The sequence below is a fragment of the Cetorhinus maximus genome, chromosome 11, assembly GCF_964194155.1.
Source record: "Cetorhinus maximus chromosome 11, sCetMax3.hap1.1, whole genome shotgun sequence".
Lineage (NCBI taxonomy): Eukaryota > Metazoa > Chordata > Chondrichthyes > Lamniformes > Cetorhinidae > Cetorhinus > Cetorhinus maximus.
In genome coordinates, this window is record NC_135889.1 from 23,547,796 (window position 1) to 23,574,360 (window position 26,565).

Genomic DNA, 26,565 nt, shown 5'->3' on the forward strand with positions numbered 1-26,565 from the left:
GATGGGTGCGCTGGTCTTTTAGTTCCAGGTTGACCGGAACGGAAGATTAACGGGGCCGGACCCTGGAGGTGTTTATGTTTGGCGGTAATGGCGGCTCTTGACTGAGGCCTGTTGTTGGATTGCAGGATTGTTATCTGAATGTGAAATTATGTTGTCTTTAGGTATAAATTTATCAGGGTAAATGTAAAGCAATACTAGAAGCACAAAGCAGGTGGGGTTAAGCGGAGCTGCTCATTGGTTTCGGTGCCAAGACACAGAGTTTTTCGGAGGCGCGACCCCGGAGGTTGACGGCTCCGGGCGGCCCTTGTTCATCCAGATTCATGGATCCAGCGGGCAAGCTGCCCCCTGCGCTCTTTCAGAAAGGTGACCACAGCTTCCCAGTTTTTCATGCCCAGCAGGATCCTCCTTTCGGGCAAGCGGATGAAGTCGGAGAGTCTCCTGTTGTGTTTGGGCACCAGGCGGCTTCAGCAGCCCATGGTTCTGGCCCTCCTCCTGCACCGAGTCAACCCTTCAGTTTTAAGCCTTTTGGCACGTTCTCAAGTTCTGTAAACTTTGGTGCCACAACGGCTGGAGGTTTTAGACACCCTGAGCCAAACTTCAAAGGGTTCGGGAATTCGGATGTCCAGAGATCGTATGGTAGCAGTCTGGACACGAACACATCGTCAAATAAACTTCCCTCATTTAACTTCTCCCAGCCTTTGAGCAGTGGCGAAGCGGGTATTCAGCTTCACACGGCTTCACAGAGTAAGGGTGCCACTATTAGTGGCCCATCCTTCAGTTTCTCCCAACCAACAAACAGCGGGACTTCCTCCAGCCTCTTCAGGTTATCTCGGCCAACTGCAACAGTTAGTTTGCCAGACACTTTTAGCTTCTCGCAGCCGGCGGCTATGAGCGGTCCTCCCGGAGGCTTCCGTTTCGTGCAGCCGACCCCCAGCAGCACTTCAGCCTCATATACCTTTTCTCAACCAAGTTTAGCTGTCGCAGTAGATTACTCTGCATCAAACAAAAAAGTAGCTGACGAAGAAAAATCGACTCAGAAGCCAGTCTTTGGAATGACTGATGCTAGCCCTGCGATGACATATGATGTGAGACGCAGTGGAGTGGGAACCATTGGAACAACAGCAAAGACCGGACACACTTCGAAGCGTGAAGAGGAGGAGGAACAGTTGATTCCCAAAAAGGGGGTGAAAAGAAAAGACAAGCGAGAAAGGTCACCATACCAATTTGAATACAGTGCTGCTAAAGGACAAGCAACAGGATCCAAGAACAGCCAGTGTCTAGGGAAAAGGCCAGCGAAAGTTGCTCCATCTATGGGGGTCTTTAATCTCGCCCTTCAAGATGTGTTAAAGGGCAGTAGAAGGGAGTCTAAAAGAGTCAGCACGCCTTCAGAAAGCGAAACAATTGAAAAATTGAAGCTGTTAGCCGAGTCAAGCATTCCATTGCAATGGCCTGCTCGACTGAGGAAAGAAGAAACAAAGAAGAGATTGAGAGATGGTGAGTAGAATTGTGTATCTCATACGAATTAGGAGCAGTAGGCCACTCGGCCCCTCAACCCTGCTCTGCCATTCAATAAGAACATGGCTGATCTGAATGTAACCTCAACCCCACATGCCTGTGCCTTACACCTTACACCTGCCCCTTCACTTCCTCTCTCCTCACCGTCCAAGGACCCAAACACTCCTTTCAAGTGAAGCAGCATTTCACTTGCATTTCCCCTAACTTAGTCTACTGCATTCGTTGCTCCCAATACGGTCTCCTCTACATTGGAGAGACCAAACGTAAACTGGCCAACCGCTTTGCAGAACACCTGCGGTCTGTCCGCAAGAAAGACCCAAACCTCCCTGTCGCTTGCCATTTTAACACTCCACCCTGCTCTCTTGCCCACATGTCTGTCCTTGGCTTGCTGCATTGTTCCAGTGAAGCACAACGCAAACTGGAGGAACAGCACCTCATTGTCTGACTAGGCACTTTACAGCCTTCCGGACTGAATATTGAATTCAACAACTTTAGATCTTGAACTCCCTCCTCCATCCCCACCCCCTTTCCGTTTCTTCCCCCTCCCTTTTGTTTTTTCCAATAATTTATATAGACTTTTCTTTTCCCACCTATTTCCATTATTTTTAAATCTATACCTGTAATGCCCTGTCAGTCTTTCCACCCCACCCCCACTAGAGCTGTACCTTGAGTGTCCTGCCATCCATTCTTAATTAGCACATTCTCTTAGATAATATCACCACCTTTAACACGTCTTTGTTCCTTTATCTGTGACATCTTTTGATTATCTGCTCCTATCACTGCTTGCTTGTCCCTACTACCACCACCTCCACCCCCCACCCCACCCCACCCCACCCCCCACCTTAAACCAGCTTATATTTCACCCCTCTCCTAATATTACTCAGTTCTGCTGAAGGGTCATGAGGACTTGAAACGTCAACTCTTCTTCTCCGCCGATGCTGCCAGACCTGCTGAGTTTTTCCAGGTAATTCTGTTTTTGTTCTCAACCCCACATTCCTGCCTACCCAGATAACCTTTCATCCCCTTGTTAATCAAGAATCTATCTACATCTGCCTTAAAAATATTCAAAGACTCTGCTTCCACTGTCTTTTGAGGAAGAGAGTTCCAAAGACTCTCAACCCTCTAAGAGTGAAAATTCCTCCTCATCTCTGTCTTAAATGAGCGACCCCTTATTTTTAAACAGTGTCTCCTAGGTCTAGATTCTCCCACAAGAGGAAACATCCTCTCCACATCCAGCCTGTCAAGAATCCTCAGGATCTTAAAGGTTTCGATCAAGTCGCCTCTTACTGTTCTAAATTCCAGTGGATACAAGCCTTTCCTCATAAGACAACCAGCCTATTCCTGTTATTAGTCTAATAAACTTTCTCTGAACTACTTCTAATGCATGTACATCTTTTCTTAAATAAGGAGATAAATACACAGTATTCCAGATGTGGTCTTACAACTGAAGCATAACTTTTGTATTGCTGAAAAAAGAGATACGTCTAAGCTTTTCATCTTGCACTCAGCAGGACGCTTGCAAGAATACCAATATAAGGGGAAAACAACAATTTATACTGTGAGTGAAGAGTGTTGATTGGTTGGCAAAGTGGCGTTGCCATGAAGAATGCACCACTGATGGTGACTGACATTTAACTGCCAAGCATTGTTTGAAATTTAAACCAGGCAATGCCTTGACTGATTGGTCAAGGCATTGTCCTGAGGAATGAGTCAGCGAATGGCTGTCACTTATTTTGTTTAGCTCATACAGGCGCATTGTATGTACATGTTCTTTCTGTCCGCAAAGAGCAGGGCCCTGTCTATTAATATATGTAGCCTCCAGTACACACAAATGTGCCACACTGCAAGCCCGACTGATGATCTTAAATTGGTTGTCAGTGGAATTCTTAGGATACTGAAGATCATTTAGCAAATGTTGTCCAATCATGGAATCACATCTAATATTGGACACTGTTCTGACCTTTGCAAGTGCGAGCTGGTTGGGTATGGTCTGTACCTTATCCATTGCAAACAGTGGCTGGGACATGCAGTTTGATACAATTCGCCAATCTTTGGGACGTACAGCCTACCATCACACTGGCACTGAAATTCATATACCACGTTACTCATTTGTGTGACAGGCACAACGTCTTCTTGGCTTGACAGCAGCATCCTATTAGTGGCGAATACCACTCTTCTGATGAAGAGTCACGTGGACTCGAAACATTAACTGTATTCCTCTCCACAGATGCTGTCAGACCTGCTGAGTTTTTCCAGCTATTTTTGTTTTTGTTTCAGATTTCCAGCATCCGCAGTATTTTGCTTTCATCTGCATTCAGAGTTGTTCCTTTAAGAAATCAAATTTCTGCCCACTGAGCTGTTCACTTGTTACAGCACCAGTCAATCAGGGCCTGCCCATTCCATTCTCTCGAAGGGACTGAAATTACTAGGAATCAAAGTCGCTACCATGGGATGAGACTGTAACCTTTGGCTGGAAAGCACTCAAGAACCTGCCTGCTATGCAGCGCCCACCCCCCCTCCAATCCTGAAACTGTGGGAATAGAATGGAATAACACAGTAGTCAGTCTAATCAGATGGTGCAAGGCACATTCTCTAGAGGTGTCATCAGATGTTTGATTGTTAGCAATCATGCTTTTCTGAGTGAGTAATGCAAGTTGGCATTGTGAGCCTAAATGAATCTTCAGGAAAATCTAATGGAAAAACAGACCAGTTTTAGACTGAGGGCTTACTGAAATAGGGCACTGTCCATTCATGGCAGTTAAAACTTGCTCTATCTGCGATCTAGTACAGAAATATTATAAGTTTAAAATATTCAGTATTCCGGGCAGGTGAAAATACATTGTCACAGTAAACCAAACCAAATTAAAGCAGCATGCAAGGAAATAATTTTATATGTTTAAAATTTAAAAATGTTGGCTTCTCTCAATTTTTAATACTCAGTGGGAAAAAAAACCTGTCTTTTTGTATTGCTACTTCACGTGAAGGCTTCAACTCATTCTAGCGCTGGTGGCTGTCTAGAGCCCCAACCATGTCACTATTCTTAAAGCTTAGACAGTGTGTGTCAACATGATTGGGTTATTACATTTGAACCTGTCTTCACATAGTGCTCCTTCCTACGTCTGATTGCTGTATGACAATCAGGAGCAGAGACCTTGACTTTTGCTTCCTCTTCCAAACTGCAAAGGTTCTGAGGCTAGTTTTCTATAACCTAACTGAGATCAGCTGGGGCCTTTCTTGGACTGTGGGGTTCAATGGCACGCTGTATGAAATGTTAGTCATTGTTATGAACAGCAAATTGCCTTTTTTAATTGAAAGATCTGCAGGAATGATTTCCTGTAGTATTTCAAACATCAGGATATTGTAGCACCTTTTTTAAATGTCGCTGCTTTCTGCTGCTCAATGTGATATAGTCAATATGCGTGGTAATCAGCACTTCAAGAAGGCAGCCCACCACCACCACCTCAAGGGCAATTAGAGATAGCAGTAAATGCTGGCCTAGTCAGCAATACCCACATCCTGTAAATGAATTGGGGGAAAAAAAAATCCTGGCTGTGCTGGGGAATGTAAGATTTATTTGTGCAAGGGATTCAGACCTGACAATTGGTTTAGTAATCACACAGCAGAGATTAACACATTACTGTGTTTAGACAGTAATTTACAGTTCCGAACAGATCTTTAAGCATAAGGATACTGGGTGGAGTAGTGCACGTTGCCCCCTCTCATTCATTTTTCTTCTACCCTCTATCCTCGTATTAAGGCAAGCGTTAGGCTCTAGTCAGAATTTATTCAGTTGTCCAGGCTAAAGTACTTGTTCTATCTCTGCACTTTGTTCAAAATCCCATCTCCCTTATGCCCCTGTCTCTTGACCATTCAACCTGATAAATCCAATCTTTTTTTTTCCACAGAAGGTCTCTTACATGCAAAGGGCCACAACAGAGTAAAAAAATAAATTCATGATAATTCCACAGGAGAAATGAATGGAAAATGCAGCACATGTATAGGAGCTGCTTTAAGGTGCATTTTCAGTTCTGCTGGGTTGTTTTTTTTCGTTGTTCTGGATTAGTTTCTGATTCTGTTGTTTTCCTTTGTTCTCCCAGATTTTGTTGGCAGGTCTTCCTCCCGGAGGCTACGTCGGGGTGACAGCACAGATAGTCTGTCCAGTGTTCCCTTGTCAGAACTCACTGCCATTCAATGCAAAAACATCCCAGTGGACCTTAACACGAAGGAGATCATCAAGAAGCACTTCTCGCAGTTTGGCAAGGTGCAGCGGGTGTATTGTCAAACCAATAAGAGGCTGGCAGTGGTTCACTTCTATGACCACGTGAGTACCTGAGGATGGTTGCTGCATTCATGAACAATGCACCTCCTAATTTTTTTGTAGTTCATGGGCACTTTAAGAGGTGGGACCTTGCAAAAAAATTTAGAGGGAACTTTGTTCCCAAATTTCCATCACCGAACATTAATCAGAATTAAAGTTTTATTAACTGACAGGAGAGTTAATGAGAGAGGAGCAGCAATCTCACACTCATGTTTTTGAGAGCATCGTCCATGGCTAAATAAAGAAGTCAAGGATAGCATTAAATTGAAAGAAACACTTACAAATCTTCAAAGCTTCATGGTAGGTGAGAGGATTGGACAGATTTTAAGAACCAGCAAAGAATGATTTAAAAGATAATAAAGGGGCAGAAAGCAGATTATGAGAGAAAGCTATCCAGTAATATAAAAACAGAAGTAAGAGCTTCTTTAAGTGTAGGAGTAGGAAAAGTGTAACTCAAGCTCCTGTTGGTCCTCTAGACAGTGAGTCTGGGGAATTGATAATGGAAAACAAGAAATGGTGGAGGCGTTGAACAGGTCTTTTTTTAAATTCATTTACAAGACCTGGATGTTGCTGACTAGCCCAGCATTAATGTCCATTCCTACTTGCTCTTTAGAAAGTGGTGATGAGCTGCTTTCTTGTACCACTGCAGTCCATGTGGTGTAGGTAAACCCACAGTGCTGTTAGGGAGGGAGTTCCAGGATTTTGACCCAGTGACAGTGAAGGAACGATGATTATAGTTCCATATCAGGATGGTGTGTGGCTTGGAATGGTGATGTTCCCATGCATCTGCTGTCCTAGGTGGTAGAGGTTGTGGGTTTGGAAGACGCTGTCAAAGGAGCCTTGGTGAGTTGCTGCAGTGCATCTTGTAGATAGTACACACTGCTACCACTTTGCGCAGTGTTAGAGGGAATGGATGGTGAAGGTAGTGGATGGTGTGCCAATTAAGCAGGTTGCTTTGTCCTGGATGATGTTGGGCTTCTTGAGTGCTGTTGGAGCTGCACTCACCCAGGAGAGTATTCCATCACACTCCTCGCTTATGCCTTGTAGATGGTGGACAGGCTTTGGGAGGCAGGAGCTGAATTACTCTCTGCAGAATTCACAGCCTCTAACCCGCTGTTGTAGCCACAGTATTTATATGGCTGGTCCAGTTGAGTTTCTGGTCAATGGTAACCCCCAGGATGTTGAAAGTGTGGGATTCAGCAATGGTAATGCTATTGAATGTCAAGGGGATATGGTTGGAATCTCTCTTATTGGAGATGGTCATTGCCTGGCACTTGTGTAGTGCCAGTGTTACTTGCCACTTAGATAAAAGCAAAATACTGCAGATGCTGGAAATCTGAAACAAAAACAGAAAATGCTGGGAAAACTCAGCTGGTCTGACGGCATCTGTGGAGAAAGGAAAAAAGACAAAGTTAACATTTCGAGTCCTTATGACCCTTCTTCAGAGCTGAAGAGAAGTGGAAATGTGATGAAATATATACTGTTTAAGGGGGGTGGGGCAGATGGAGCTGGATAGAAGGCCAGCGATAGGTGGGGACAAAGGAGGGATTGACAAAGATGTTATGAACGAGGACAAAAGGATTGTTAATGGTAGTGGTTAGTGCTTAAAAAATAGTACTAATAGTGGCGTAAAGGTAAGGAAGCAAAATGTGAGGGGAATCTCGGTTAAAGAAGAAGGAAGACATTTACTCCCCCCCCCCCCGGTGAATTACAGGGCCTTCAGCTGTGTCCGACCCATCTCCCGCGCCTCTGCCCTCACACATTCCCCTCCCTCCATGATAGGGTCCCCTTGTCCTCACTTTTCACCCCACCAGCCACTGCATTCAAAGGATCATCCTCTGCCATTTCTGCCAACTCCAGCATGATGCCCTACCAAACACATTTTCCCCTCACGCCCCCTGTCAGTATTCCGTAGGGACTGTTCCCTCCTGGACACCCTGGTCCACTCCTCCATCACGCCCAACACCTCATCCCCTTCCTACGGCACCTTCCCATGCAATCGCAGAAGGTGCAACACCTGCCCCTTTACCTCCTCCCTCCTCACCGTACAAAGGCCCAAACACTCCCTTCAAGTGAAGCAGCACTTCACTTGCACCTCCTTCAATTTGGTCTACTGCATCCGCTGCTCCCAATGTGGTCTTCTCTACATCGGGGAGACAAAAATCAGACTGGGTGACCGCTTTGCAGAACACCTCCAGTCTGTCCGCAAGCATGACCCAGACCTCCCTGTCGCTTGCCATTTCAACACACCACCCTGCTGTCATGCCCACATGTCTGTCCTTGGCCTGCTGCAATGTTCCAGTGAAGCCCAACGCAAACTGGAGGAACACCACCTCATCTTCCGATTACAGCCTTCTGGACTTAACGTTGAGTTCAACGACTTCAGACCGTGAACTCTCTCCTCCATCTTCACCCTTTTTTTCATCTCCATTCTTCTACATTCATTTTTTACCCACTTGTTTTATTTTTATTCATTTATTTGTAATTTTATCCCCTTTTTTCCCACTTTCTATCCTCCCCCCCCAATCCTCTACAGGGCCATCTGTCACTTGTTCCATGTTGTTCTTTCGCACAATGCTATCCTTGTTCTGCTATAATCACTTTTTGCTTTCTTACCTTTACGCCACTATTAGCTCCTTTTTTTAGCACTAACCACTACCATTAACAATCTTTGTCCTCTTGTTCATAACATCTTTGTCAATCCCTCCTTTGTCCCCACCTATCGCTGGCCTTCTATCCAGCTCCACCTGCTCCACCCCCTTAAACAGTATAAATTTCATCACATGAGGGTTGTAAGGACTCGAAACGTTAATTTTCCTCTCTCTTGTTTTTTTCTCTCTCCACAGATGCTGTCAGACCTGCTGAGTTTTCCCAGCATTTTCTGTTTTTGTTACTTGCCATTTATCAGTCCAAGGTATTTTGTGTCTGTCTTCACGTTAGAAGACTTAGAAAACTTCCCAAAGATAAGTGAAAATCAAGGGGTGATATGGAGGGATGAGCTTAAACAATCACCATCACCAGGGAAAAGGTGCTAGGAAAACTTAGACCCCTGGACTGGATGGCCTGCATCCAAAGGTCTTAAAAGAAGTGGTGGCACTGATAGTAGATGCATTGGTTATAATCTTCCAAAATTCCTTAAATTCTGGAAGGGTCCCAGCGGATTTGAAAATAGCTAATGTAACACCTTTATTCAAGAAAGAAGGGAGGCAGAAACAGGAAACTAATAGGCCAGTTAGCCAAACATCTGTCATAGGGAAAGTGCTACAATCCATTATAAAGGAGGTAATAGCAGGATACTTAGAAAATCATGTGCAAAGCAAAAATAAAAATACCTGGAAAAACCCAGCAGGTCTGACAGCATCTGCGGAGAGGAACACAGTCAACGCTTCGAGTCCGTATGACTCTTCAACAGAAAAAATGTGTTCAGGCAGAGACAACATGGCTTTGTGAAAGGGAGATTTGATGAAATAACATTCAAGATGGATAAAGGGGAACATGTAGGTGTGTACTTCGATTTCCAAAAGACATTTGATAAAGTGCCACATCAAAGATTACTACACAAGAAAAGAACACATGGTGTAGGGGGCAACATATTAGCATGGATAAAGGATTGGTTTGCTAACAGGAAACAGAGAATAAGGATAAATGGGTCTTTTTCAGATCGGCAAGCTGTAACTAGGGGAGTGCCACAGGAATCAGTGTTGAGCCCTCAACTATTTACAATCTATATCAATGACTTGAACGAAGGGACCGAATGTATGGTAGCTTAGTTTTCTAATGACACCAGGACAGATGTGAAAGTAAGTTGTCAAGAGGAGGTAGAGAGTCTGCAAAGGGATATAGATAGGTTAAGTATGTGGGCAAAAATTTGGCAGATGGAGTATAATGTGGGTAAATGTGAACCTGTCCATTTTGACAGGAAGAATAAAAAAGCGATGTACTATTTAAATGGAGAGAGATTGCACAACTTGATGGTACAGAGGGATCTGTGTGTCCTGGAACATGAATCACATAGTTAGCATGCAGGTACAGCAAGTGATATGGAAGGCAAATGGAATGTTGGCATTTATTGCAAGAGGAATAGAATGTAAAAGCGGGGGTTTTACTGCAGCTGTACATGGCCTTGGTGGGACTACACCTGGAGAACTGTGTACAGTTTTGGTCTCCTTATTTGTAAAAAGTTATTGCTTTAGAAGCAGTTCAGAGAAGGTTCACTCGACTCATTCGGGGATGAAGGGCTTATTTATGAAGAAAGATTGAACAGATTAGGTCCATACCCATTGGAGTTAAGAATAAGAGTTGATATTATTGAAACATCTTGAGGGGATTGGATAGGGTGGGTACTGAGAGGATGTTTTCTCTTGTGGGGGAAACTAGAACTTGGACATAGTTTAAGAATAAGACGTCTCTCTTTTAAGACAAATGAGGAGAATTTTTTTCTCTGAGGTTCTCTGCCCCAGATGCTGTGTCTTTAAATTTATTCAAGACTGAGTTAGATAGATTTTTGTTGGATAAGGGAGCCAAGGGTTGTGGAGTGCAGACACAGACAGGAAAATGGAGCTGAGACCACAACCAGATCAGCCATGATCTTATTGAATGGTGAGCAGGCTCAACTGGCCAGATGGCCTATTCCTGCTCTCAGGTCCTACATTCCTATGATCTGTGACAGGCAGATATGTTGTTCAGTTTTCTGGATTTATCTTTTCTTTAGTTGCTGTCATTAGAACATAAGAAATAGAAGCAGGAGTTGACCATAGGGCACCTTGAATCTGCTCCACCTTTCAGTACAATCATGGCTGATTTTCTGCTGCAACTCTAGTTTCCCACACAGTCCTTGTAGCCCTTTATTTCTTGAGAGACAAAATCTGTCTCGCTCAGCCTTATATAAACTCAATGATAAAGCATCCACAACCCCCTGGGTGGACAATCCCAAAGATTTTCAACCCTCCTCACCTCAATACAAAATGATCAACCTCTTATCCTGAAGCTGTGCACCCATATTCTAGATTCCCCAGGCAGGGAAAATAACTTCAGTGACTACCCTGTCAGACAATTGAGGATCATGTGTATATTTCAATTAGATCACCTCTCATTTTTCAGTTCTGAAGAAGAATCACATAGACTCAATGTTAGCTCTGTTTCTATCTCCACAGATGCTGCCAGACCTGCTGGGTTTTTCCAGCATTTTCTGTTTTTATTACAGATTTCCAGCATCTGCAGTATTTTGCTTTTTTCTAATTTTTCTAAACTCGAGAGTATAGGTCCAATTTGCGTAACCTCTCATTATAGACAATCTAATGAACCTTTGATATGAAGACCAAAACTGCATATTGTAACCCAAGTATGGTTTTACCAATGCCCTACAAAATTAGCAAGACTTCCTTATTCTTGTACTGCAAACCCTTTGCAGTAGGGGCCAATATGCTATTTGCCTTCATAATTGCTTGTTATACCTGCTAACTTGGTGTTCCTTGAACGAGTATATCCAAGTACCTCTGAGCTTCAACATTTACAAGTTTCAATCTTTTAAAAGATATTTTGCTCTTATATTCTTACCACCCGAGTGAATTACCTAACATTTCCCTATGTAGTACTCCATCTGCTCACTCACTTAACCTGTCTATATCTATTTGCAACCTCTGTATCCTCCTCACAGCTCCTGTTCCCACCTAGCTTTGTATTGTCAGCGAATTTGAATGCATTACTCCCGGACTCCTTGTCTAAGTCTGAGGCTCCATTGTTAAACCTTGCAGCACCACATTTGAAAAAGCCCCTTTTATCCCAATCCTCTGCTTCCTGTTCATTAATCAATCCCCTATCCATGCTAATATATTATCCCCAACTCCATGAATCCCTAACTTGCATATTAACCTTTTTGTGTGGCACCTTATTGCATACCTTTTGGAAATTCGAGTACAAGTAAAGATATGTCCTCAAAAAATTCTAATACATTTGTCAAGCACAATTTCTCTTTCATAAAACCACATTGACTCTGACTGATCATTCTGATTTTCTAAGTGTATTGTTAGACTTCCTAAATAGACTCAGCATTTTCAAGATGACTGATGTCAAGTTAACTGGCCTGTAGTTCCCTGTTTTCTCCATCCCTATTTTCTTGAATAGGATTGTACATTTGCTAACTTCTAATCTGCTGGAACTCATTTAGAATGTAGTGTTTAGAATGTAGTATTTCTAATACACCAATCCTCAGGTCCCCAACATTATTAACCTTTTTAAATCCAGTACTATCCTTAAATTCCCAAGTTTTTTTTGTGGTTTTGTGAATCGTTTTGAATATTTCCCACTGTTTATTCACTGTCACATCTTTTAAATCTATTTACCAATTAACCTTAGCCAGCTCTCCCCTCATACATGTGTAATTGGTTTTGTTTAAGTGTTAGGTTCTTGTTTTAGACTTAGGTCTGTCACTTTCAAAGTTAATATGGATTTCAATTGTATTGTGATTACTATGTCCCAGTGGATCTTGTTACGATCCCCGTAGATACCGATTAATGTTGAAAAAGGAATTCAATCTTCCAGTTAATTGATCAAAAGGATGACATGACAAGATTTCACGTTTTCGGATTTCTGCTGTAACAAATGACTAAAAGCACTATTTTTATTGGCCACTTATAATTTAAACTACAGAAAGGAATGCTCTTCTATACATCGCACATCATATATCGCACTCTCTACAGAATTACACTCCTTATAGCAAAGAGTCTATAGTCACTTCCAGTGGGTTCACGTTTCCCTGTTCCAGCAATTAATAACTTCAGGTGACCCCAGGCGCTTTCTTCAGTTTTCAGAGAGTTTTACAAATCCACTGCCAGCAGTAAAGCCCGCTGCACTGATTCCTCTTCCCCTCTTGGCTGCGGCAGGACTAATCTCCCTGATTTCTTAGATGGCTGCAGAATGTGCCTCTTCGAGACCGTCTCCCTCCTGCATTCAGCTTTGGTGGCCTGCATAGAACCAGCAGCCTGTTTTCTCTGCTGATCACACCTTTTCCTCCCTTTTTCCTTCTGCCCAAAAGCCTGGAGCCAGCAAGCCAATCGCTGTTAACATAGCTGCCCTTGCCTTTTGTTCCCAGGTGTGAGAACTTTGCACCCTGCTCAGGAAGTCCCTTGACTTGGCTCTCTTGTTCCCATAGCAATTAAGCCACGCTTTTTGTCAGGCAGAATTTGGAATAGGTCACATGACCCCCTTCATTTCAACCTAAATTTAAAGGCACAGTCCAAAATATAATCTTAATCTCAATTGTAATAGTCTCTTGTTATGAAAATGCTAATTAACCTGCCTCATTACGCAATGTGAGATCTAAAGTATCTTTGTCCATAGTTAGTTCTAGGACATATTGTCCTAGAAAACTGTCATGAAAGCATTCTACAAACTCATCTTCCAGATTACCTTTGCCCATGTGTTTTGTCCAGCTTGTATGAAGATTAAAATCCACCGTGTTAATGTATTGCCAATTAATTAAGGTTTGCTAATGTCATGTCAATTACCTGTTACAGTTAAGAAAAACAGGTGATGGGTGTTAATTGTCTTTGAGAACATATAAATAGGGGATAGCTTGGAGACTGGGTTGAGTGAGAGGAGAGCTGTGAGATTGAACAAGTCAACAAACACTCTCTAAAGAAAAGCTTTATGTCTTGGTTTCTGCTTCACCAGCTGGCTTGGATCCTGTTAACACCCCATGATTATTACATTGCCTTAGCATTGCTCCAATTATTTTTTGCTTAATGCTCTGTCCAATGGTATAACTACTTTTAGGGGGCTTATAAATTATCCTGCCAGTGTTTTCTGACCCTTGTTATATCTTATCTCAACCGATTCTGATTCTACTTTGTGTTCTTCTGAACAAAGGTCCCTTATTATGACTGCCCTTGTGTCATTCTTTACTGTCGTGTCACTCCTCCTCCTTTTCCATTCCTTTCAGAATGATGTATCCTGGAATATTCAATTCCCAACCTCGGCCATCTTGTAACTATGTCTCCATGATGGTGATTGGATCAAACCCATTTATCTCTATTTGCGATACTAGTTTGTCTATCCTATTACAAATACTTTCTACATTCAGATAAAGGGTCTTTTAAGTTTTTTTTAACCACTAATTTTTGCGTGGACCTTATTCGCTGATGCACTCTGTCCCTTCCTGTTCCACTCCACTTGCCTTTATCCAAATCAATACACTGCTCTATTGCCTCAACTTTTTTTTAGATTTCCAAATTTCTTGACCCCACTGTCCCCTATTAGTTTAGAGCCCTCTCCACAGCCCTAATTATATGATTTGGAAGGTATTGATTCCAGGCTAGTTTAAGTGTAACCCGTCCCAATAGAAAAGCTCCCTCATTCCCCAGTGCCAGTGCCCCATGAATCAAAATACCTTCATTTGATAGCACTCTTGAAATCACATGTTGAGTTCTGTAATACAAAAGTAAAATACTGTAGATGCTGAAAATCTGAAATGAAAACAGAAAATGCTGGATACACTCAGCAGGTCAAGTACCATCTGATGAAGGGTCATCGGTCTGAAACATTAACTCTATTTCTCTCCGCAGATACTGCCAGACCTGCTGAGTATTTCCAGCATTTCATGCTTTTATTTTAGTTTTCTAATTTGTTTGACCCTATGTCAATTTGTGCATCTCTCCGACAGTTTCCAGCGACTATTATCTTTGAGGTTCTGCTTATTAATTTAGAACCCAGTTTCTCAAACTCCCTATCGATTTTGCTGCTCCTTTAGCCTGTCTTGTTGATGCTTGTTGCACTGTAACAGTGCAACCCGCCTGAGACACACAACTCTAAATGAAATAATGACTTGTTGAAATTTTTAAGTAAAGATGGGTATGAAAATATTAGGAGGATATATTTTGCTGTATTTCTTCTTCTGTTTGAAAAGCTTTGTTCAAGTGAATAAGGCGGAACAGTTTCCTGTGGTAGATGGCCCAGTGACCAGAGGACATGGATTCGTTAGAATTGGAAAAAGAACCAGAGAGAGAAGATGAGAATTATTTTTAAGCAATGAGTTGTTATGATCTGGAATACACTGGCTGAAAAGTTGGTGGAAACAAATTCAATGGTAACTTTCAAGAGGGAATTGGCTAAATGCTTGAAAATGAAAACTTTGCAGGGTAATGTTGAAAGAGCAAGTAGGATGGAATTAATTGGATAGCTCTTTCAAAGAGCTGGCACAGGCTGGATGGGATGAATTGCTGCCTGCTGTGCTACAAATCCTTTTGGTTCATGGCTTCTACTGGGGTTCATAAGACTGAAGAACAATGTGATGCTTGGTTAATTTTCTTCTTTCCAAATTTATAAGCATCCCCTCCAGCCCCTAAAATCCTTACCAGCTGGAAAATGCTGAGTCTTTGCATAGGTTCATATTGCTTAGACTTTCACATTCTTTAGGGAGGGAAAAGGAAATTTTGAAATTCTAATACTACAGGACAGACCAGCCCTGCAACCCAAGATCCTATTAGTTTGAGTATTTGCACTTGTAATAGTGAATGTGGAGAGTGTTACAATGAACGTGTTTCTTTTAAAGGCATCTGCATCCAATGCAAAGAAAAAAGGAAAATCTCTACGCAAGCAACAGATTGAAATATTTTGGCAACGGAAAAAAAACAGTGAGTTACAAGAGCAGCTTATGTTTTATTCTCCATTCCTGTGTCCCAGCTTTCACCCTTCTCTGACTGAAGGCAATTTTATATAGAAACATAGACACATAGTAAATAGGAACAGGAGTAGGCCATTCGGCTCTTTGAACCTGCTCCACCATTCATTATGGTCACGGCTGATCATCCAACTTAATAGCCTGCTCCTGCTTTCTCCCCATATCCTTTGATCCCTTTCACCCCAAGAGCTATGTTTAACTCCTTCTTGAAAACATACAATGTTTTGGCCTCAACTACTTTCTGTGGTAGCGAATTCCACAGGCTGACCACTCTCTGGGTGAAGAAATTTCTCCTCATCTCAGTCCTAAATGGTTTGCCCCGTATCTTCAGACTGTGACCCCTGGTTCTGGACTCCCCCACCATCAGGAACATTCTTCTTGCATCTACCCTGTCTAGTCCTGTTAGAATTTTATTTCTAAACTGAATTCTAAATATAGGGCTGTGTTTATCCACATAGAGGCTTTGTACAGCTCACAGTAACAGCAAAGTAAATTTGTCACATCTTAACACTGGGAAATAGGAGCAGGAGTAGGCCATATGGCCCCTCGAGCCAGCTTCACCATACAATAAGATCATGGATAATCTAAATTTTCAATTTTCCTGCTTGTTCTCCATAACCCTTGACTCCTCTTTTGTTCAAAAATGTATCTATCTCAGCCTTAAATATATTCAATGACTCATCTTCCCCAGGTTTTGGGCTAGAGAATTACAAAGATTCATGGTCCTCAGAAAAGAAATTCCTCCTCATTTCTGACTGGCAACCTCCTTATTCTGAAACTTGTCCCCTAGTTCTAGATTCCCCCATGAGAGGAAACATCATCTTGGCATCTATGCTGTCAAGCTGCCCTCAGAATCTTATATTTCAATAAGATCATCTCTCATTCTTCTAAACTCCAATGGGTATAGACCCAACCTGATCAACCTTTCCTCCATAAGACAACCCCTTTATCCTGACACTCAACCTAATGGACATTCTCTGAACTGCCTCCACTTTAAATGTATCCTTCCTTAAATAAGGAGACCAAAACTGTAAGTAGTATGTAGCTGTGTTCTCACCAATGCTCTGTACAGTTGTAGCAAGACTTCCCTACTTTTATACTCCATCTCCTTGCAATAAAGGCCAACATTTCATTTGGCTTCCTAATTACTTGCTGCGCCTGCATGCTAACTTTTTGTGTTTCATGTACAATGACAACCTGGTACTTGTGTATCATAGCATTCTTCCCACCAATGTAGATAATCTCAAATTTTTTCACCATTACTTCCTTAATAATGGATTCCAGCATTTCCCAATGACAGATGTTAGGTAACTGGCCTATAGGAGCTTTCTTTCTGTGTCTCTCCTTTCTTGATTTGCAGTTTTCCAATCTGCTGGGATCTTTCCAGAATCTGGGAAACTTTGGAAGATTACAACCAATGCATCCACCCTCTCTGTAGCCACTTCTCTGTTTTCCCTGCCCACTTTAGCCAACTCTGTCGTCTTAGCTTTATAATTGCCTTTATTTAAATTTAATACACTAGTTTCAGACCCAAATTTCTCACCTTCAAGCCAACATAAAATTCTGCCATGTTAGGATCATTCTTTACTATGAAATAATTAATTCTTTCTGTCTCATTACATATTACTTTTAATGTCATGTCAATTACATCGTTAAGGTTAAGAGAAAGAGATAATGGGTAACTGTCTTTGAGCACAAATAAACAGGGGATAGCTGGGAGACTCGGTTGTGTGGGGGGAGAGTTGTGAGACTGAACAAGTCAATAAACTCTCTCAATAGAGAAAAGCTTTGTGTCTTGGTTTATCCTTCACCAACCAGCTTAGATCCTATTAACAATTACCAGGTGTAAGATAGCCTGTTCCTTGGTTTGTTCCACAACATATTGTTCTAAGATGTTGTCCTGTATCTCTGAGCTTGTCCTCAAGACTATCTTTGTCAATTTGATTTGTTCAATCTATATGAAGATAAAAATTGTCCACAATTATAACAGTACCTTTGTTACTTGATTTATACTCTATCCTACGGTTAGCAAGCTTTTAGACTACCCCTACCTGTAACTTTTTTTCCCTTGCTATTTCTTCTCTGTACCCAAATTGATTTTACATCTTGACCTTCCAAGCCAAGGTCATTTCTCACTATCGCCCTGATCTTATCTTGTATTAACAGACCTACCCCACCTCCTTTTCCTTTCTGCTTTTCCTCCCTCAATGTTAAGTGCCCCTGAGTTCTCAGTCTTGGTCACCTTGCAACCATGTCTTTGTGATTATTATCAGATTGCACCCATTGATTTCTTTTTGTGCCATCAATTCAACTAACTTGTTATGAATCTTGCCAGCTGCTGGCATTGTTACCTCTAACCTATTCCTAATGAGACATCATTAATTCATTCAGTATCATGCGGGGGCATTTCTGCTCCATTTTTATTTTCTAAAATGAGGTCAATTCTAAATTTTTGAGTGATTAACATTATTACGACCAGGTGACAATGGGTGCAAGGACTCACCCTTTTTCCCCAATGCCTTGGTTTTTCGTAACAGGGCTTTAAAAAAGTTTATAAGGATGAATGTGTCAATTCAGTGTATGTACTTAATGGTTTGTGTGCTGATTGCAAAGAACTCAATCAGACAGGCTTTCTTGAATTAAACATGAAAGGGGTTAGTTTTTGCTGTGCAAAAAACCTACCCAGCTAAAGCTATAAAATATTAAGAAAGGTAAATGCACTGTTGCAACGCATGCACATGCAAAAATACGAGTTACTAAGTAGAGGAAGTTGTCTTTTGGCCAAATTGAGGTTCAACAATAAAAGGCAAAGATATAAAGAGTTCACTGGTTATGGGTCCTTCGCAGTTCATGACTCAGGCAGCTCTTAAAGCATTAGTCCTTGGTTTTTTCTTGGAAACGCTACTTTGGAATTTGAAGTCTTTAGAATTTCTGTTTGCTGTCCACAGTATGGTATAAGCAGGCAGGGTTCAGTTCAGTTCAAAGAGAGAAACAGGCATACAACTTTTTTGCTGCCTTCAGATATTCCTTCACTAGATTGCCTCAAAGCCAGCAGGGTTTTATAATAGTAGTCTTTCAAAAATCAGAATTTTGGTCATGTGCTGACCGGCTATTGCTATGCGATGGAAAGCAATCCATAGAGCCATAGAACACTACAGCACAGAAAACAGGCCATTCGGCCCTTCTAGTCTGTGCCGAAATATTATTCCGCTAGTCCCATTGACCTGCAATCGATAGTCTATTCAAGTTAACGAAGGAGTTTTCACCTCCCATGGTCAAACCTTTGACCTACATAGAAGCAGAGTGTGGTCCTTAGCACTATCTTTGTGCATAATTGGTTTTGTGAGTTCTCCTTTGTTACCTGGTACTCTGGAGACAAAAAATCTGAGGCATTATTGTCCAGGATGTTTTTAGGTAGGTCCTGACAAGGGCAGGTACGACATTCCACAAGGATATGGTCTAGACATGTTCATTGTAATCCACTTTTAGAAACTTCCAGAAGCTTCGCCAGCTTGCAGTCCCAAACATCGGGTGACCTGTGGCAGCCATCTTAAGTCAATGTATTTTTTTAATGGTTGAAACTGCCTTTTTTTAACCAGTTCCGTATGAGAGTCCAGCAGGCGAAATTGAAATTTAATATTTGAAATCAACACACCTCCGTAACAATATGAATGAAAATGGTACATCCTTTGTAGCACTTTTCATGCATATCACCAAGACAAGGTCACTTTTGCATGTTTTGTGAGAACCATGTGTCCAGAGCTGGTGTGGTATGTGATGTAAAAGCAGTTTGAGATGGTAATGAGGAACTTTGGTGTTTGTCGAGTGATAAATATGAGCAACTTGCCAAGCCTCCTTTGACAGCGCTTCCAAAGCTGTGATCTCTACCACCAAGAAGGGCAAGGGCAGTAGATGCATGGGAACACCATTGCTTGCAAGCTCCCTTCCAAACCACGCACTGTCCTGACTTGGAACCATAATGCTGTTCCTTCACTGTTGCTGGATCAAAATGCTGGAACAGCTTCCTAGCAGCACAGTAGGTGTATCTGCACCAAATGGACTGCAGCGTTTCAAGAAGGCAGCTCACCACCACCAAGGGCAATTAGGGATGGGAAACCAACGCTGGCCAGGCCAGTGATGCCCACATCCCATGAAAAAATAAAAGTAAGTTTGGTCTTGGGTCACTTCTGATACTAGTCTTGATTAACTTCCCTCGTTGGTGACCTGGCTAATACTGGGAGCTCAGAGCGTTGTTTTACTCCAGTGCAGCATGGAGGAACTCTGGCTACTACTGGACCCACTGGATTGTCTGTTTCAATGAATTCTATAGTGGTGCCCTGGGACGCATTCTTTTCTGCAGTCAGCATGGCTATTTGACTATGGGAGTGCCGCAGGACTGCAGTTTAACCAGATGCTTGGTTCCGACCAGCCTGTTGAATGGGAATGACACAATAAAACTTGGGTATTGACAGTTCTACTGATGCCTCATATTAAGTTATTATGAACTTTGTTCTTTTTCCCTCCTTCTGCCCTGCATCTCCAGGTCCTGGGAAGAAGTCTTCTCGGGAAGAAGTGGATGTACCAAAAGGAGATGAAGAGAAACGCAGCAAGGATAAAGCTGACTTGGAGCACTCACCTCTCCGCAATCCAACAGCTAGATCTTCTGCGGGAAATGCTGTGAACAAGTAACGCCATCTTGCACGCATCTTGAGAATCTCTTAGTGTTGCTTTTAGAAGCTCTGGGGAAAGTGAATTTCTCTCAGGGTCCTTTAATGATGCTGAGAGTATAGCTATGGAGATCAGGAACTCGTGCAACTTCATGTAGGCGTAGCTGTGCAGCTGCAGGCCTGTCTGTATGACAGCTCAGTGTATAGTGGAAAAATCTTATTTTATTACCATTTAGTGATATGATAGAATGGTGACCCAAAATGAGGACTGCTGATAGCAAATTTAATATGTAAGCCACTTTTTACTACTTTTTTTTGTTAGCAATTTTTTTTCTCCTAACCTTTCTACATGAATCCATTGATTCCTTTCTCAGTTAGGGTTCCATAAATGCTAGTCACACTGCAGCACCTAGTTATTATGCGTAAAACAAGATAAGTTTTAGCAGAGCATTTGATTGACAATGAGTCTGAGCCTGTTCTCATACAAATTTTCAGTTGGGTGCGGGTTTGGATCAAGAGGTTTACATGATCTTCCTCCTGTCTGGTGCAAGTGTGCTGGTTCCAATTGTTGGGTTCCAACAGCCACCTTGGGTGAAGGTGGCTAACCTGGCAGAGACTTGGAATAAAATCTGGCCATGGGCATGTTAATCCTCCCTATTCAGATTAACCTCACAAAGTTCTGAAAGACAATGGAAAGCCAGTTTCTAGTAATCAATAATTTGTCTTCAGCTATTGGCATTTGTATAAAGTCTTATAATGTTGAAAGCATCCCAAGGTACTTCAGAAGTATATTTTGAAAAAAAGGTCAAAATTGGAGGATCCAAATATTTAGGGGAAGGAGTGGGTTTTGGTGCTGGACCTAATTTTGGGGATCGGTAAGGATGAGACCATGAAGGGATGTAGATAAGGGGTTGCAAAATTTTAAAATTAAGGTCTTTGGGCTGGGTAAGGGGCGGGGGGGAGGCGGTGGAGGGACTGGGAGCCATTATAAGTCAGCAAACACCATGTGAATGGGGCTTGGGGTGGAATTTTACAGCCCTGTCATGGCTGGGGCAGGACCAGAAAATGTGGCGAGCCATTCAAAAGTCCATTGATTTCGGCAGGATAGGAAAATCCCCCCGACAGGAGGGGCCGTAAAGTTGCACTGTTGATGTGGGGCTGAATACAGGTAGTAGAGTTTCGGATGAACTGAGGTTTGTGGAAGATATGAGGCTGACCAGGAGACACTGAGGTTGTTTTCCCTGGCTGGTGAATCGAGAACATGGGGACACAGTCTTAGCTAAGGGGGGTAACTGTTTAGAACAGAGATGAGAAATTTCTTCACTCAAAGGGTTGTGAATCTTTGGAGTTCTGAGGGTTGTGGATGTCCAATCATTGAATATTTTTAAGGCTGAGATAGACAGATGTTTTGTCTCTCGGAATCGGGGATGGTAACAAGGGATATGGGGAGTGGATGGGAAAGTGCAGTTTAAGTCAAAGATCGGTCATAATCGTATTGAATGGCCGAGCAGGCTCGACAGGTCATGTGGTCTACTCCTGCTTGTTCTTATGTCCAGAGCATTGACATATTTGGGTCTGAAGGTGACTGAGACACAGATCAAGGTTTCAGCAGTAAAATGCTACAATGGATGATACAGTGGTGAAAGTGGGCGGATTTTTGATGGAATTGGTGGAAAGGGTGCGGAGTTTATATCAGGGGCTAAAAATTATGACTTCCGCCTTTGTAGTGTAAACTGGAAGAAGCTGCTGCTTATCTAAGCCTATATGTTGGGACGAACAGGTTGATTATACAGGCACCGGAGGGGCTGAGGGAGATAGTAGATGCATACAATTGTCTCCACTTTGAGCTGAGGTACAGCGAGCTATTCATCAGAAGGCCAGCCATAAGGCTAAATACCAGACGATATACCGGCAGAATTACTTAAGATGGGAGAAGAATCCGTAGTGGACAGGATGTCTGGAATATGTGTGGCGATGCAGGAGGCAGGCCACTGGGCTGGGCTGATTCTACCTTTATCCCTCTTATCCCTCCCTGTGACCTGAAATGGTGCACAAATTGTAGAAGAATTACTCTGATCTCCCACGCTAGTAAAATTGCTCAGGATCGTCCTGGAACAGATCTGGAAAAAGACAGAGTGAGATTGCTGATGAGTAAGCTGGATTTTGATGCAGAAGAGGAATCAAGTCACCAATTTTAGAATCATAATGCACAAAGCCTAAGAACACAAGCAGCCAATGTACATGTGCTTTATTGATTTGAGAAGGCATTCAATTTGGCCTCATGCGAGAAACTCTGGTGGACAATGTTAGATATAGGATACCCACCACATTTAACATGGAACCAAGGCAATCCCACTTGGCTAGACAATCCAGGAGGAATATGGTGTCCTGGACCCTGTCAAAAGTTGCAGAGAGGAGTAGCTGGAATAGTTTGCCAAGATCGCTCACATGGGATACAAATTCTGACTTGAGTTACAGTCATTTTGGCACTGTTGCTTGGCAGAAATCTGATGAAGAGTTTGAAACAAGGGATTGTGTGGAAGATTAGAACAAATTTGGGAGATGACAGAACGTTCAAGGACTCAATTGTGGGTCCCAGAACTGCTTTGCCTAATCGCCATCGGAACAGTAAGAGAATCTTCTGTACTGATTCTGTGCAAAGCAATTGCCAGTATTAATCTTGTCCCAGTTCTGATGAAAGGTCACAGAACTGAAATGTTAACTCAATTTCTCTCTCCACAGATGCTGCCTATGTTTTCTGTATTTAGTTCAGATTTCCAGCATCTGTAGTATTTTGTTTTACTATTAACCTCTATGTTAAAGGCCAGTGAGAATTATTTTTCAGTACTGCTGGGTACAAGAAACAATAGGCAAGTTTTCCTCTGCCTTATTGTTATCATACCCTGTGCTTACTGTGCTCGTGAAGTTTTAATTTCAATTCACAAAATGCATTGACTCTATTTAAGATTAGCCTCAATGGGATGGACTCTGTTATTGGGTGAGTTTGTCAATCTGTTACAGGTGTGGATCCTGGCTGACACTGGGTGAGTTTGTCAGTCCAGGATGTTTGTGCATCCTGTGACACTGTGTAGTTGGGTTCATTCATAAATGATGCACTGTGTGAGGCTGCATGATCCATCCCTTTCTGTTATGAACAAATTGAATGTGAGGGGCTAACTGAGGAGAGAAATAAGATAAGAACTGGGGTTTTAAACAGAATCAGATGTTCATTAGATTTGCTCTGCAGGTCGCCAGTTAAGAAACCATCTTCTTCAAAGACTCTGCAATCTGAGAATGAATCCCAGGATCCACATGGTATGGAAGATCAGGTGTTAATTTCTGAACGTGCAGGGGCACTACCTTCTTCCCTCAATCATCTGATTGGCATAGTTGCCATTACTCCTGAGGAGAAATACAGGGTACTTGACCAGCGGGACAAGCTAATGAGGCAAGGTAATGATGCATCATTTCTTGGCGAAGTTCATTATTTTTAAGGTACTAATTGATCTCCAATTGCATTGCCTATTGAATTATAAAAATGATTTGTCCAAGAGCTAGATTTTCTGCCCGTTTACAGTGAATTAATTTGTTGTCTTTGTGCTTTTTCCATTCTTTAATTTCTTTTTTCTCTTCTCTCTGTTCCTCTGTTTTCTGTTCTTCTCTTGTACACTTTTTTTTTCATTTGTCTAGGTAGCTCAACTTGTCTCCATTTTTTGCATTCTGCCTCATTCCCTCTTTCATGATGCCTCCTTTTTGCTTTTTTACCATTTCTCACCCTTCTACAATTCACCTATTCCTTCTGCCTCTGACACTTATGTTTTTCTGTATAATTGGCATGCATTCTCTCTCTCTCTCTCTCTCTCGCATGCACTCTCTTTTTTTCTTACCTTCATCTGTTGTTAGACTTGGGACCCTAATAGCTGCGAAAATGACCATGCCTTTTTCTGGGTGTGAAGGAAGAAATGTTTCCTGGGTGGAGAAGAGATTGTACTGGGGCCTCAGGCTGAATGGGAATGGGTTTGTTGTAGCTGGAGGGAGGAGTGCAGTTTTCCTTCACCCATTGCCCTGGCTGGCAGTGAAGCATTTGGAAGCTGCTGCAACAAATACCAATGACCGAAGTTGTAGTTTAAGGATGGCCTTTTAATTGATTCATTGTTATTCAAGCCTAGTTTATGGGAAATTAAGTGAAGAACTTTTCAAATAACTTTTCCATGTCACTACCAGACTGAAGAGAAGTCTTTGAGATGTTTTGCTAGCTTTTTATGCAAATAGAATAAAGTAACATCATGATGGAATTAATTAAGAGTTGCAACATACGAAGATGAATAAAGGATTTGAGGGGGTGAACGAAGGAGTTAAAATGTGTTTATTGAATTTAAGTTGAAAGAAAACCTGAGATGGTGATTAACATTTAAGGACAGTGTCATTTCCTAGTGCTGGCGTTGAGCATGATTCATATGTGCAGAGCAAAAAATATTATTTTTATCTGATTCTTCTGTGCCCATAGCACGAGTGAAAAGAACTGAGTTGGAGAAGGCTAAAGCTGTGGTGGGGACCTGTCTGGATATGTGTCCAGAGAAAGAGCGTTACATGAGGGAGACAAGATACCAACTTAGCTCTTTTGAGACAATACCTGGCACTGATAAGGTTGGTTTCAAATTCTCCATTTACTTAATCCATGAGGGTGATCATTCTGAAGTTCATTTATAACGCAAGCTGTATTCATTTGGGCAGCTTTGGTTTCCATTTTTGCAAATCTGATCCCAACTGGCTATGGATTTTGTCCAACCATACTTGAATTCTAATTATTTGGTTTAATTTTGTGTTCTGGGGTGAACTATCTGGAATGAATGTGACTTTCATAGCATCCTTCTCCTTCACTGACATTGAGAGCAACATAAGCCTTGATTGTTTCACAGTTCCTGTTTCCTTTCCTTTTGTAAGGAAAGGATTATCACAGTTTTATTAAGAAAATCGGATATTTAATTATAGGGACAACTGCCATGCGCACTGCAGGAAGCAAATGATCAAGTGAGCTTGCAACCTCATCTTTATTCTAGCAATGTCTTGTTATTGAAAATTGGGTACAAATCCAGTTTCTGAGGTCTGCTAATATTGTACTGTTATTGAAATCTCTTTTGTTGCGGTAATAGTAACCATTAGCCTTTGCCTGTTAAGCAGGTCAATTTAGCTGCAGTGACCACTAAACTGCTTTAAGGCCAGTTTTTGTCACTTTGTAATTCTAATTTAAAGACATGCAAGTGCATAGTGAATCATATTTCAGAGAACTTTAATTAATTGGTAGCAAGCACAGAAAAGCAATTGGTACTGCAGAAGAAACATCTGGGTATACATCATGCTTTTTATTTGGAATTTTCATGGAAGCAGGGGGTGGACTGGTACGAAATTAAAGTCAAATTTATGTTTCTACATTATGCAGTTAATCATGTGGATTGTCATGTAGAACTCCCACTATAAAAAGTGGGAGTTTGTACATATACCTAGGATCCAATAAGGTCTCAACAATCTGTAATCCTAAGCTTGGAGCTGTGAACCGTTTGAGTCCCTTAACTAAATTAGCAAGGTTCATTTGTAAGTATTCTTTAGGTGTATGTTTAAGTACTATTCATTTTCTGTATGCTTAATAAGTCAGTGATAATCAATGTTTAAGCATCTTATTGATTTGAGAAGTAAATTATAAAGAAGAACATAATCTAAAATGGTTCCTTTTCGTTCTTTCCTTCTCCTGTACACTGTAACTTAGCCATGTATTGCTCAATCCACTTTTGGGAGGTGAGCGAGGCTAGTTAGATTCCTTTTCATGGAGGAAGGATCTCTCAGCCAGATGAAACCAGTCTGTTGGAGTCACTGTGTGAAGCCAGTCCTCCTTGCTGAATACCCTCTTCATCATTTTCTGCTTCTTTACCCTTCTGGTTCATTGACATTTGGAAAAATTAGCTTTTCATAGAATCATAAAATTAGAGACTAGTTGCAACACATAAAGAGGCCATTTGACCTGTTGTGTCCATGCTGGCCCTCTGCAAGAGCAATTCACCTAATGCCACTCTCTGCATTTTCCCCATAGACCTGCACTTTTTCCTTTTTAGATAATGATCCAATTCTCTTTTGAAAGCCATGATTGAATCTTCCTCCACGCTCTCATTTCAAATCCAAGCCACTCACTGTGTTAAAAGGTTTTCTTCATGTTGCCATTCCTTTTTTTGCCAATTATTTTGAATCTCTGCCTTCTGATTCTCGATATTTCCACCACTGGGAACAGTTTCTACCTATCTAATCCATCCAGACCCCTAATGATTTTGAATACCTCCATCAAGTCTCCTCTCCACCTACACCTACGAGGAAAACAGTCCCAGCTTCTCCAATCTATC

The 26,565-nt window shown here is 41.9% G+C and overlaps 1 protein-coding gene across 2 annotated transcripts in view; it reads left to right on the forward strand.

The window, feature by feature from the left end:
• Positions 1-58: 58 nt before the first annotated feature.
• The window catches only part of mcm3ap (minichromosome maintenance complex component 3 associated protein), an 84,123-nt gene continuing 57,616 nt past the window's right edge, over positions 59-26,565 (forward strand). For both annotated transcript variants that reach the window (XR_013577931.1, XM_078551641.1), the window contains exons 1-6: positions 59-1,494; positions 5,613-5,836; positions 15,381-15,462; positions 20,053-20,194; positions 23,424-23,629; positions 24,684-24,823. Coding sequence is in view for 1 of the 2 variants with exons in the window: in XM_078551641.1 (XP_078407767.1) it covers positions 321-1,494; positions 5,613-5,836; positions 15,381-15,462; positions 20,053-20,194; positions 23,424-23,629; positions 24,684-24,823 (1,968 nt within the window). In the remaining variant the exon portion in view is untranslated. The remainder of the gene's footprint in view (positions 1,495-5,612; positions 5,837-15,380; positions 15,463-20,052; positions 20,195-23,423; positions 23,630-24,683; positions 24,824-26,565) is intronic.